Below are 13,880 nucleotides of genomic sequence, written 5' to 3'. Positions count from 1 at the left end.
GTGATATTTAGTTTTTTCACAGGACTCGGGGAAAGTACTGAGTAAACAGTGCTAACACACATCGGTGTATGGGTAAAAAACCAAAATTAATAAGAATACTTTGGGTTTTACAGCTTACCTCTATTCAAGAGTAGGAGTGGCTTTTTTTACTCTGGTATGCCCATTTGTCGAGGGTGGATCAGGGGTAATGCGTTCCAAGTGTGAAGAATAACTTAGCAGCCAAAATACCATGTCATATGCACCATCTTTGGTATCCTGCTAGTTTTAGCTCAGGACAACACTCTCAAGCAAAATCGTCTGCTGAAACAGCACTATGAAATTTGGTCCCAACCTTGAGTCCCGTACTCTTAACCAATCCGCCACGACACACCAATATTGTCTATAAATTGCTAACTTGAATTTGTTTGTTTAATATTTCATTCCAGTCGCATCTGTTTGTTTTACAACTCGTCCATAGACCTACAGTGAGATCAGTGTTACAAGGTCTCTTACGGAAGAGGCTGCTGCCGGCTGAGCATTGTATAACCAAAAGTATGTCACTTTGTTCTTGAATTTTACTCGATATTCAAAGTTTGCACAGTTTTTCTCATGGTTTTATCACTTGAAAAAATTAAAATATTTGTTTGTGCCACCTCTCTCCACAGTTAAGAGGAATTTCTCCAGCGTCGCTGCATCCAGTGGTGGAATCCTAAACAGCGACGACGGAGTAGAGCAGACAGCTATTAAAGTCTCCCTGAAGTGTCCGATCACCTTTCAGCGTATCACATTGCCCGCTCGGGGTCAGGAGTGTAAACACATACAGTGTTTTGACTTGGAATCCTACCTGCAACTCAACTGTGAAAGAGGATCGTGGAGGTGTCCAGTTTGCAAGTAAGTTTCGGGGCTTGACAGCATTGTACCATCTTTATTTTCCCTCTTCATTTTCTGTCTTCATTATTCCTTATTTATCGCCCTAAGCTATGTTCGCATTGAAGGGTTTTGTAGGTTAAACTAACTAAGGTAATGGGTAACGTGACCGTTATAAGTAGGTAAGGGTTTTCTTCTTCATTGCCTTAAGCTGTGTTCAATTGAAGGGTTTTGTGGGGTAAACTAACTAAGGTAATGGGTAACGTGACCGTTATAAGCAGGTAAGGGTTTTCTTCTTCATTGCCTTAAGCTATGTTCAGTTGAAGGGTTTTGTGGGGTAAACTAACTAAGGTAATGGGTAACGTGACCGTTATAAGTAGGTAAGGGTTTTCTTCTTCATTGCCTTAAGCTATGTTCAATTGAAGGGTTTTGTGGGGTAAACTAACTAAGGTAATGGGTAACGTGACCGTTATAAGTAGGTAAGGGTTTTCTTCTTCATTGCCTTAAGCTATGTTCAATTGAAGGGTTTTGTGGGGTAAACTAACTAAGGTAATGGGTAACGTGACCGTTATAAGTAGGTAAGGGTTTTCTTCTTCATTGCCTTAAGCTGTGTTCAGTTGAAGGGTTTTGTGGGGTAAACTAACTGATTGCATGGGTTACTTGACCTTGGTATGAACTTGAACTAATTATATTTGGTTGTTTTTTTCTCGTCAGCAAAACGGCTTTGTTGGAAGGACTTGAGGTGGATCAGTTCATGTGGGGCATTCTGACTGCCGTACCGTCGGCCGATTTTGAAGACGTCACAATTGACGCAACAGCGAGTTGGAAACCTGTCCAGATGAAATGTGACATCAAGGATGAGGAACTAGGTAAGAGTCGGAGAAGATGAAATTATTTTAGTAATCATAAGTTTCTGATTATTTTCAATTGTTTTAAGAAATATATTTATAAATGTGTTTATTGCTATGGAGACCACCAACAAAGGGCTAGATAGATATCTCAGTTTGTGGAGCGCAAGCTAAATGTTAATACAAAGGTTGTTGCTTTAAATCCTGCTCTAATTTTTTTGCTTCGGTTATACACACATTGGTTTAACGGCTATGAGTTCGAATGGCACAAATCAATCAGTTGTGATTCATTAACTTTTATTCAAGTCATCTTGAAATTCAGCAGTTAGCTCGGCCAGATTCGAACCCACAACCTTGTTCTTGCAAGTCCAGCAGTCTAATAACTTTGTTCTGTTTTTGTATCCTTTATAGAAACATGTGGCTCGTCCAAGAGATTTAAAGCAATGTCTCCAGGTAGCATGACAATGCCTGGTATGCATAGTTACGATAACATGAACATGAATCACTCACCGTACCCCATGGGAGGACCACCACCACCAGAATTTAATGGTAAGATCAATCAGATAATGACCTGTTATATGTAATGCTCACATTATAGTCGACTACTGGCCAGCAACATACATGCGCAGTGACACACTCACTTGAACAACTCATTTGATTAATCTTTGGCGTCTGCCTTTTTCCAGGACCGGGCCCAGTCCATGGAGGACCAAACTATGGGAATTACAACAACTTCAACAGTCCTGGTGGCGGACCTGGTGGACCAGGGGGACCTGGTGGACCAGGGGGACCTGGTGGACCAGGGGGTCCTGGTGGACCTGGAGGTCCAGGAGGTCCAGGCACTCCAGGGGGTAACTTCAACGGCCCTTCTTTTTCACATTTTGAAGACAACATTGCCACAACGGATATGGTACCTGTTGAGAAACAGTACAACCATGCGCTGCCACCACATGTAAGTTACTAAAACAAGCTAGTTTTTTTATTACAGTCTATTTTTGTTAACAAAAAACCTAGTCACTTGGATTCACCTTCCAAACTTCAACCATTCAAACCTTTGGTAGAGATTCACTTGCCTTTTCCCTCCAAACTGCAACCATTTCCAGCCTGTAGAAAGTGAATATTGGTTTCCTCTTCCAAACTGCAACCATTTCTAGTCGGTAAAAATTCACTTGGCTCCCTCGTCCCAAGCTGCAACCATTCCAGCCTTAAGAAAGTCATTTTAAACCATCCCAAATGAAACTATTTAAGTATGTAGAAATTCACTTGGTTTCCCCCTCCAAACTGCAACCCTTTCAGTAAGTAAATTTTCATTTCTTTTGAGAAAATGAAGAAAAACAAATGAAGAAAAACAACTCAACGTTATCAATTGGTAATAGTGTACATAACTAAGCTACTTATATAAGTTGTCTTTTTAACTTAATCTTTTCTTGTTTCTTTCAAATTTTCAGATGAGTCATGCAGGTCCAAATCAGGGCCCTTCACCCAACGTCAGGCATCCAGGACCTCCACATCCTGGCAGTCATCCCCATCCAAACAGCAATCCTCACCCAGTCGGTAACTCTCATCCAGGAAGCAATGCTCATCCTGGAATGGGAGGCCCTCAACCAAACGGTGGACCTCATTCCGGTGTGCCATCTCACCATAGTGGACCAGGCACTCCAGGCAATGGAACAACTTCACACCCACAGCAGCAGCAGCAGCAACAACAGCAGCAGCAACAGCAGCAACAACAACAGCAACAACAGCAGCAGAGGGGCGGCATGCACCCGAACATTAATGCAAAACCACCGACTCCCGGGATGCCCCACACGCCTGGAATGCCACATACGCCCGGCATGCCTCATACGCCCGGAATGCCCCATACACCGGGTATGCCCCATACCCCTGGGATGCCTTTGACGCCCAGTATGCCGTTAACCCCCGGAAGTGCGATGCCATCAACACCGAGCACAATGAACTCTGGAAACGGTGGCAGCAGTAACGGTGGCAGTGGTGGGATACCCAACCACATTTCCTCAACGCAGTCGCCATCAACGATGCAAGGGTCACATCACATGCCAAACCACCACTCACCGCATCCTGGCACCCAAGCACCTTCGATGATGAACCATAGAGAGCAGCCAAAGACAACGTCAAGTATGGCCATGAACACAAACAATCATATTCAGTCAAGTTCTGATTTGAACTTTGACCCAGCAGCTGTGATCGATGGAGGAGGTGAAGGACAAGAAGGTCTTGATGTAAGTGCTCTTTATTTTACAAATCTCCAGTTTGTTAGTTTTGTTTCACATACCCCTTTTAAAGTATTAAATGAATTGCTTAGTGTCCTTTTTAAACATCTTTCCAACCTTATATGCATTTTTATAAAAAATGGTTACAAATGCTTTTTATAGAGCAACTCGTCTGATCCAAGGTTAAGTTCAATTATTTAATCAATCTATCTTCTTTATTTTTTCAACAGCTTCTGCCAGAAAATATGGGCGATGTGGATTTACTTTCAATTCTCGGGCAATCGGACAATGCCCAGAGTAACAATGAAAATGATGAACTTCTGTCTCTCTTTGACACATAAAGACAATCCTGCCTTCCCTCGGAATTGTTTGAGGGGAAACAAAACTAATAACTTGTGCTGGACACACTGTGCTTAAAAAAAAGAGTTACAACAAAAATGAGACATGAAGTTTACTTTGATTGCCATTTTTTTTCTACTGCGGAATACCTGGGTTGTTTCCCAGTAGGCTACGTGGTATTTCTCTTGATGAGGAGCCATTTTGAAGTCATCCCGAAGAGAGAAAATTTTATGACGACTTTGATGTGTCCGAGTTGAAATGAAGAAATTGAATAGTCAGTGTGTTTCTTGACATTGCACCTGGAACGACTATCATCGGAGGAGCGTCGTTGTTGTCTTTTAAAGGAAAGCAGAATCAAGGCGTGGCTTCTCTTTGAGACCAGATTGTATAATCTTGAATGAAGGTAGTGCAGAGATGGAAAAGTCAAAGGTCATGACGGGAATCGGGGAAAAGACTGAAATTCCTTATTCTCTGTCAAATCAACAATGAGATCATGTAACTTTGGACGTCATTTTGCTTTGTCGTGGAACATGGAGGGCAATGCCTTAAGACCAAGGCTGTAAACGCCTAGAGAACATTCCTATTCTAAGGGAACTGTCGTTACTCCCTGTGAAGCGCCCCTTACGGCCAGGGGCAACATCTGAACTCTGAGGAAGAGCCTTCCACCCAGGGGAACATCCAGGGTGATGTTACGCCCAGAACCCTGGGAAACGTGACAATGCAGAGTTGGTCATCTTTAAACCCACGAGGGTCATTGTTACACCCACGGGGATCATCGATGCACCTCTGAGGGACTATCATTGTGATTACGAGGTATTATTATTACACCTGTTAATATCGCTACACCATGAGGATCGTCGCTACAACCATGAGGGTCATCGTTACACCCATAAGGGTTCACCGTTGCGCCCATAAGGGTTCACCGTTGCGCCCATAAGGGTTCACCGTTGCGCCCATAAGGGTTCACCGTTGCGCCCATAAGGGTTCATCGTTACACCCATAAGGGTTCACCGTTGCGCCCACTGATGGTTGTCGTTGCGCCCAATGAGGTCATCGTTACCCTTCTGAGGGACTGTCGTTGTGTTTAAGAGGTATCATCATTAAACCTATTAATGTCATCGTTTCACCCAAGAGGAATCAACATCGTGGGTGTGAGGGGCCATTGTTGCGCCCCTTGCCTCAAGGAGAAAGCAAAGCACCACTCATGATTGTTTCTCTCCCCAGCACCTCTATGTGTTCGCCTCTCCAAGGAGGAAGTACGCTAATTTAGTTGAAACTTCTCTTAATTCCATGGCAACGCATCACCACCAAATTGCCACTAGGGTCAAGTTCGAACGTGGGACTAAAGTCGACTATTGGACGATTTTGCCTGGTACCCAGGATGTATTGCATGCGTAGGTAACCATGGAAGATTGGCAAGTGGTTGATAAAAGGTCGCTACTCCAACTTGCACTAGGCAGCCAGCTCACCCCATGTGCTTATTGGGGTGTTTTCCACCTCCGGTTATAACAATTAATGTACTTCAATATTGTCAGCCATACATTATGATTTCACATTCCCAAGAAAACACGCATTGGTAATTGTTAAAGAATAATTTCCAACTAAGAAAGTCTTAACATGCAATTAGTGAGGCCTATCCATAGAATTATTTATAAGAACTAGAGAGCGCACTGGTGATGCTGCGTGCACAAACGCAAGACGAACTTTACTTTGTACGCACGGAGAATGTGAAATACACGTCGTGTGTGTTGATAAATACACGCTTTGCGATGCTGTTTTGTCAACTTAGAAAATGGCCACACACACTGAGCCGCCTATCTAGGCCTGTGCGCCCTCTAGATCTTATATATAACTCTATGGGTCTATCATAAGTTACAGCTTGCCTCTTGATTGATGTCAGCTTTCATTTTGGCAAATTGGGAAGCTGTTACTGCCGTTGTTATTAATTCTGTCCAGAATTTTGTTTATACTTGCCAGATTATCCCCTCCACCCAAATCAAAAAGTCTTGCAAAAGCATCGACCGAAAGGTCACAATGTCGTATTTTGTTTTTTACTGTTTACAGAGAAATCAAAACAATAGTGAGTTTGTTTTACTCTACTATATATATCTATTTTTGGACTGAAGAAACATTTAAAAACTACTTTTTTGAAGTACGCTAAACTAAAAAAAAAAAAAAACTATACTTTTTTAGACACTTAATTTTGTCCAGTGTTAAAGTAAGTTTTGGGTTTTTTAATTTTTAATGCCAAAATTTAAAGAGTTACACTTTTTAGCATATGTTTGTTATGCTTGGTGTGTATTAGAGAAGAGAAGTTAACTTCAGTGGACCAATAGTTGGTCGATGTACCATGGATTGGGATCAAGAATATATAAAGCTCTTTAAACTTAAAAAGGGAAAACCAAACAACCATCAGAAACACACTGGTTTACATTGTTTTAGACAATATTTTTCTTTCTTGCAAACTTGGGTCCTTCCTTTGACCATGTCCAAATTTTGCTGCTACAGCTATGGTTATGGATTGCTGTTTACGCTTACATTGATTCTCGGCAGAATCCTTAAGTGTGGACGTAAGGCCAAGGGTGCTCGATTGTTGATGTCGTGTCATCATGCGGTGCAGTATAGGACGTCCATGCAGGAATTACAGCCAGGCCACAGATACCATGGCTTCCGTTGCACCCTGGTCATGGCCTTGGTGATCCCTCAAAAGTTTCCCATTGACTTATGCATTATCCAATGGAAGTGCCCTTTGCAAAATGTAAATGGCCTTGCCCTCTTTTTAATGAAATTCCAGGCCTAGTCCTGAGCAACACCAACACCAATAGTGCGCAATTTCTCACTACCTTCCCATCCTTAAGCAGTGACCAAAATTCCCATTGCCCTAGCATTTGCTGCACTAGTAACGTTTCTTATTTTGTTTTAATATTCTAGATGTTTTTGTCATCAGTTAATGGGAATTCTCTGTATTAACATCTTGTTAAATTCAAGTCAAAAACAGTAAAAAAAAAACAACCAGTGTCCTTAGTTCTAACCATAGAGCTATAAACTAACTTAACGGTACAATAGTTTTCTTTTTTAGCATCTGAATCATGCACAAATACAAATTGAACAGGTTTTTTTTGAAGTGCTAAAATGTCAAACGTTTTTAAGGTAAAGGAAAAATCCCACCCTGTGCAGAGACAAATAAATTGTTTAAATTTTTCATTTGGTTATATATCTAAAAACTTCAATGAAAACAGTTGAAAGTGCTTTCAAATTATAAGTTTTTGGGGTGGGGGTACATCACAGTAGATTAACCTGAAATTTAGTATTATAAACGATCTGACGACTTCTGCAAATGTGAGGATTTATTTCTTGAATTGGAGAGTGATGCGAAGAATGTTGATACAAAATTGTTGTCAATCAATCAGTATTGTTAATTTTAGAAAATCCCAAATCTAAGGTTTTTTTAAGGACATCAGCCAGAAAGAGTGTTAAAATGTTTTAAATTTTTGTAAACAGACTGTTTAAAACCTTTAAGTGAGGGGTTCACCCCTGTTATTGAACAAATTCAGGGAGGTACCACTAGTTACTGGCACCCAAGAGGGTCGAAACATTTGACTCGGGGGGGGGGAGGAGGAGTGTTTGAACCCAAAGAACCTAGAGCAGGTTGTCCGCAATTCATCTCGAAGCCTGCTGACAAGAACAGATGCTTTATAGATCATAGGGTTCAGATCTGTTTGCCTGCACACTTTCGGCACAAAGTATACTTGTGAAAATAAAATTCACATCAAAAACTACACAACTCTGGGACCGCCCCTATTTTAGATATTTGGAACAGTCCAGTCTAGGTATATCAAGTACTTTGACTCCACTAGGGCATTGCACTTTGGGGGGGAAACTGTGAAAAGTGTCAGGAGTTATTGGTACCAGTCCTAACTTATTGGTTTTAAATTATATTTAGATGTTGGATGTATTATAGTTAGACAGTGGGAATGAAATGTTGGATGAATGAAGGATGTGGAGTTGAGCTTTATGAACAGAGTTGAAAACGTGTCTGTGACGTTTCTGTATATTTTTAAGGTCCATTATTTATAAATAAATAAATTAAAAAATTCTTGTAAAAGGAGAAAAAAAGGAGAAAAAGATTTTGGTATATTAGACGAACTGATGGCTCTAAAAACACGACAAAGTAGATTTTAAAATGATGCTTGATCGCAAATATGAATGTAATTTGGGGGTTTTTATTTTCAGAAAAAAAAATATTAATAAATCTGAAACATTCATCCTAAATTGTCTTAGCATACATTTAAGTGTGGGTATAAACATAGTCCCAAATCTTTTTAATTCTAAATAATTTGTATTTATATTTAAAAAAAATGTTCTTTTTTTTATTTATAATGTACATTTATCTGCTTTAGCCCATTTGAGTTTTTAAAAATCTTTTTAATGTACCTTGTAGGCATACTAAAAGAAGTCTCTTCTAAAGTGTAATTTTTTATTTATTTTCTATTTAATTTAAAAGTAGACAGTTTAGGTTTCACAAATGCTCCTTTGGTTCACAAATTGTTACTCCTTTTTTTGTATATCTAATATCATGGATGAAACTAGGAGCAAAATCTTTGTTTCTTGGTTGTTTTACAATTTGTGTTAAAGCTATCAAGAGACTCAAATCAGTTGAATGTTTGGTTCAACCAAATGTTTTTGTCAGAAGAATTGTTTTCATAAGTTGTTTTTCTAGTATAGAATTGTTTTCATAAGTTGTTTTTCTAGTATCAACTTTAGTTGTCTAGGCCAGAGCAACAACATGTCTTGCTCAAAGATTAACACTTAAAAAAAAACTGTTTTCCCAAACTCATATTTTGACTTTAAATTGTCTTTCTAAGATCGCATAACACTCGGAAGATAAGATTGGCATATTCTATTCCAGAAAAGATGTCACCTTAGATACCTACAAATGCATTTACAATTTGCAACACAAGTATGCCATAATTGGACATCCAAATAAGTAACGTTTGCATAGTGACATCCACCAAGGTTAACTTAACCTCAATCTGGCTGACGCACAGGAATGGATTTATTTTATCACACAAAACAAATATCCGAACAGTACTGTTACTGTACTTTACCTGTTGAATCATATGCATTTTTTGATGGGTATGAATCCCATATCAGTTAAAACAGTGGCACAGAGCTCTTTGTGTTTTAAATATAATTTTTGGTTGAACAGAAAAGGGACTAGAGCTGGGTTTGAGCATGTCGTGACTAATGTGTCTGCGCTCTACCAACTGAGCTACTTGTTGATATCTTTGTTCAGTGGTGTCCGGGAGGGATCACACCCAAGTTAACGATAAAACCTGTGTAGTGGCAGCAGCGGGATTTCCCTAAGGAGATGTACTCTTTGTGTTTTAAAATATCAACCCCAATGGAAAGTGACTGGGCAAACTTTGGAATAATTGTGGGTTGATCAACTGACTGGGTAAACTTTGGATTAATATTGGGTCAAACAAATTAACTTTTCAAATCCTCTTTACATTATGGGAAGTCTGTTGATCAATAACCCTTCCTTGTGGTAAGAATTCTTTTTTTCAAATGTGATTTCGCCAAAAAACAACCAGCGTTGCTATTTACGGTATCACTCTTGCTTTTGGTTTTGTTTTTGTTTTTGATTAAGTTCTAATAACTGCAGGGTCTAAAAATTTTTTTGTTAATTTTGATTTTGAATTCATCACAAAATGCATAAGGTACAGCTTTGGTCTAAGATCAATGCAAGTCTTACTTAGTGTGTAAGCCAAAAACAATCTTAGTCTAAGATGCTGTTTTGTGGGAAATGCAACTTGAGTTTTACTTTGAATTAATAGTCAAGCATTCCACAATTTCATATCAAAATAAATCTGCAAATGAAAATGCGGACGAAGAAGCTTAAGGTTTCTCAGGTGTTTTCCGATGGCAGAACCTCTTGACTTGAAATAAATATCGAGTCATGTCAGCTGAAATGCAGTTATATCAGTTTTATCTTTGGATGTAAAACAAGTTTAGCCAATGCTGTACGTTATCGTTAAAGAAAGAAAAAAGATCAAATTTGTTAATGACACTTCATTTTGATCTTTTGGTTTTTCAATTCTTTTGAACTCTAGCAGTAACAAAACAAACGTTGTTATAATATTATCAATGTGGTTAATAACTGTTCAGTAGTTTTAGTGTCACTGCTTTTGTCTAATTGACGTTGTGTGGTGAGAATTCTTTGATTATAAGGGAGGAACAACAGTCTTTCTAGTTGCTTATGCATTTCGTGGCCGATAGCTTATAAAGTTGTTGCTTGGGTAGATATTTTTGGACAAAGAATGAACGTTATAATACTAAGGTTCCTGTTTTGGTACTGTAAACACTTGTTGTAGTTGCTCTGTTTTGATCTTTACAGAGAGAAAATATTTTGGGAAATTAAAAGTCTACCGGTCCTCAACTGACATTTTCTCGATGCTGTCAAATGCATACAAAAAGGAATAAAATATATTTAAAAGAAATTTGCAACAACTGTGGGTAAAAGGTATTTTAAAATCATGCCTTTTTGTGTATTTTGACTCGTGTGACAGGCCAGACACAGTTTGTTGTGCCGGGTATAAAAATGTGATGTGATATTTATTGATGATATTATGAGGATTGTCCTCACTGAATTATGTTCTGTTGAGGAGAGGGCATTTAATTGTTTTAAAAAGGAAGTTCTGAGTTGACTCTTAATTATCTTTCAGAATTTTACATTTTTAAATTCTCAAAATAATGGTTTTTGACAAAAAAAATCAAAGTGAAGATCTAGAAATCACCAATGTATGTTGATTGTTTAGATAAAATAATACGGATTAATTTTTAAATAATATTTCAAAAATAATCTTTCAATATTTTTTTTTCTTTGGAAACAATGAGCGAGGAATGTTTCCAATGTGTGTCTTTACTTCCAAAACACTGTATTGACCTGTAATTATTATTTATTATTCATGTGACCTCATTAATATTCATGAGATCATGCAACTTGTTCTCGATTGTGTACTATTTAGAGTGTGTCTTCCCCGATAATTTAAGTTTTTTAAAACAATAAAAATACAAACTTGCATATCTCTTCCAAACAACACACTATTGTTGTAGCACTGGAACAGACCTGAAATGTGTTTAACTACATGACTGTATATCACACATAGACTTTAATCTTGCATACGTTTGATGCCAGGATAATACAACTTCAAATGTAATGTTTTAGTGTGACTGCAAAGCTCAAAATGACAAAACTTCAAAGACTCATATCTTCCTCACCCATGCTCTCATAACCTTAGTTTTGTATAACCTTTTACAAACTGAGGCAAGACTTGCTGGCTTTGGCTAAGACTGGATTGCTTGGTCATCATGTGGTGATGCATTGGACATAGAGTTGTATGTAAGAACTAGAGGGCGCACTGGGCTATGCATGCGCGCAGGTGGCCATTTTCTAAGTTGACAAAACTGGCATCCCACAGCGTGTGTTTGTGCGGCCATTTTGTAAGTTGAACAAAACAGCATCGCGTAGCGTTCATTAAACACAAACTCCAACGTGTGTTTCTTGTTCAACGCGCGTACAGAATGGCACGTATCCTTGCGGTCCCGTGGTGTGTGCACGAAGCATCACTCGTTCGCCCTCTAGTTCTTATATACAACTCTATGAGCATAGGATAACCTCAGCAATATCCTTGGCAACAGCCAAAGCCATAACTGTAGCCCCTAATTCAGATAACTCGATTTCACAAAGAGTTACAAAGAGTTACGACTCGTCTTATTTTGAGTTAGGACGAGTAACTCGTCTTAACTTTAGGATTAATCTTAAGGTCTGCATGCTACAGTGCTGGGTTGGGACTCGTCCCAAGTCCTAAGATTAGTCTTAAGTTTGGAAGAGTTTTGTGAAATCAACGGCAGGGTTAAGAGTTTTCCTGCCAATAACAAAACAACAAACCCACTATGTTGGCGACCGTTTTCTGCTTTAACAGTTATATGAAATAAGCTTAAAACAAAAATGTGTATACTGGTACAATGTGTGCAAAATGCAAGTGGGCAGCACCTTGGTTTAAACAGTTAATGCAGTTGTAGTGATTTATGGTGACGATCTTTACGTATCATTTAGTGAACAAAGAAACCTCTTTCTATGAGAATTGTTATATATTTCTTTCTTTCATCGTCAGATTTGAATGTACAGAGTATTGTAAAACCATTATTTATATGTGCATATTTATGTATATATTACATATTCATGAGCATAGAAGCTCTATGACTATATTTGATATACTAATAGATGCAAAATGTGGGTTTTTTTGTTTGTTGATTTTTAAAGTTTTTTTTAGTTGAGATAAGATTTTCAATATCTGTTAAGACTTAAGCTGTTGATGCTCAAAAGCATGTGTGCTTTTACTGCGATACAAGGCATACGTGTATCAACACAACCATATCAAATGCGAAAGTGTTTAATTTTTGCCTTTTTAACCCAAAATATCAGCAGTAAATGCCGTTTTTGGGCAACTCCTTTCACTGATGCATAAGTCTTCTCGTGCATTTTCATCTTAATTATGTTGTAAAAAAAAACTTCCTCGGCTACTGTATGGTATCTCTTTATTTACTGCTTTTAGTTTTAGAGGTCTATCCAAACTCCCCATATCATTTTGAATAGAATCCATCCATCTGTTCAAATAATTGTCACAAACAAAATTACTCTTGTGTCATATTTTTGAACTTTTCAGGTTTAACAATGAGAGAGGGAGAGAGAGAGACTGCGCAAGTCTAACCAAGTATAATGCTGTATGTTTTATCCTAAATGGGATATATTCTTAAAACAATGTCAAATAAAAACGTTATTAATTTTACTGTTAGAGCAATAAGGAGCACATTGACATGCACAGAAATGCCGCAAACAAAGTCAAAAACCCAGTGTAAATTATTTAATTAATTAAGAGATAAATTCTGTGGGCCCTAAATCAACGGTCACAACTTCTTCTTTTTTACGGCAAGTGAATATGTATTATATTGGCTGAGAAATAACTCTAATGATATTGTCACTGATTTGTTTTTTGTATTATCTGCGTTTTAGAGTAGTTTTAAAGAGGCGTAGGTGGTGCAATTAAATGTGTTAAACTGTACCACGAGAAAGTGGTTCAGAGGCAATATTACACTTCCTATGTACAGAATAAAACAAGTATTTCAAAGAGACGATGTATTAGGTGCATTCTCCTGAAGATAAGTAGATAACTTTTTAAAAAGTAGTTCATTCTTTGTTAACATTCTGCACTGTACATACAAGGACAACAAGACGAGAAAAAAAACCTGTGTAGTAATTTAGAGAGGCGGACAATATAATATGAATATACAATCCCATAACATTGTCATTGATATTTATCTAATTAAAAAAATCCATGAAAGAGCAGTCGGTAATGTGTCATGTGTTGTCTTTTTTTACCATGTTGTCTGATCATTGATTGGTTTGATTTATGTTTATGAATTGCACAATCAAGAACTTTTGATTCAGTAACTAGACGACACTGCTTATTCAAGTCATGATCAGCAGTTAGCTGGGGATTCGAACCCATAACCTTGTGATAGCTAGTCATGCTTTCTATTACACTGGACC

The 13,880-nt window shown here is 38.2% G+C and overlaps 1 protein-coding gene across 1 annotated transcript in view; it reads left to right on the top strand.

Annotated features, from left to right (window-relative positions):
* The window catches only part of LOC117303946 (zinc finger MIZ domain-containing protein 1-like), a 28,001-nt gene extending 16,732 nt beyond the window's left edge, over positions 1 to 11,269 (top strand). Inside the window, exons 11-17 of the mRNA XM_033788414.1 lie at positions 426 to 531; positions 645 to 870; positions 1,561 to 1,715; positions 2,106 to 2,243; positions 2,381 to 2,646; positions 3,143 to 3,934; positions 4,156 to 11,269. Of these exons, the coding sequence (XP_033644305.1) occupies positions 426 to 531; positions 645 to 870; positions 1,561 to 1,715; positions 2,106 to 2,243; positions 2,381 to 2,646; positions 3,143 to 3,934; positions 4,156 to 4,266 (1,794 nt within the window). The 3' untranslated portion in view covers positions 4,267 to 11,269. The remainder of the gene's footprint in view (positions 1 to 425; positions 532 to 644; positions 871 to 1,560; positions 1,716 to 2,105; positions 2,244 to 2,380; positions 2,647 to 3,142; positions 3,935 to 4,155) is intronic.
* The last annotated feature ends 2,611 nt before the right edge of the window (positions 11,270 to 13,880 follow it).

Source organism: Asterias rubens, chromosome 20, assembly GCF_902459465.1.
Source record: "Asterias rubens chromosome 20, eAstRub1.3, whole genome shotgun sequence".
NCBI lineage: Eukaryota > Metazoa > Echinodermata > Asteroidea > Forcipulatida > Asteriidae > Asterias > Asterias rubens.
The sequence above is the reverse complement of the archived record's forward strand: the minus strand, read 5'-3'. Positions and strand labels throughout refer to the sequence as shown.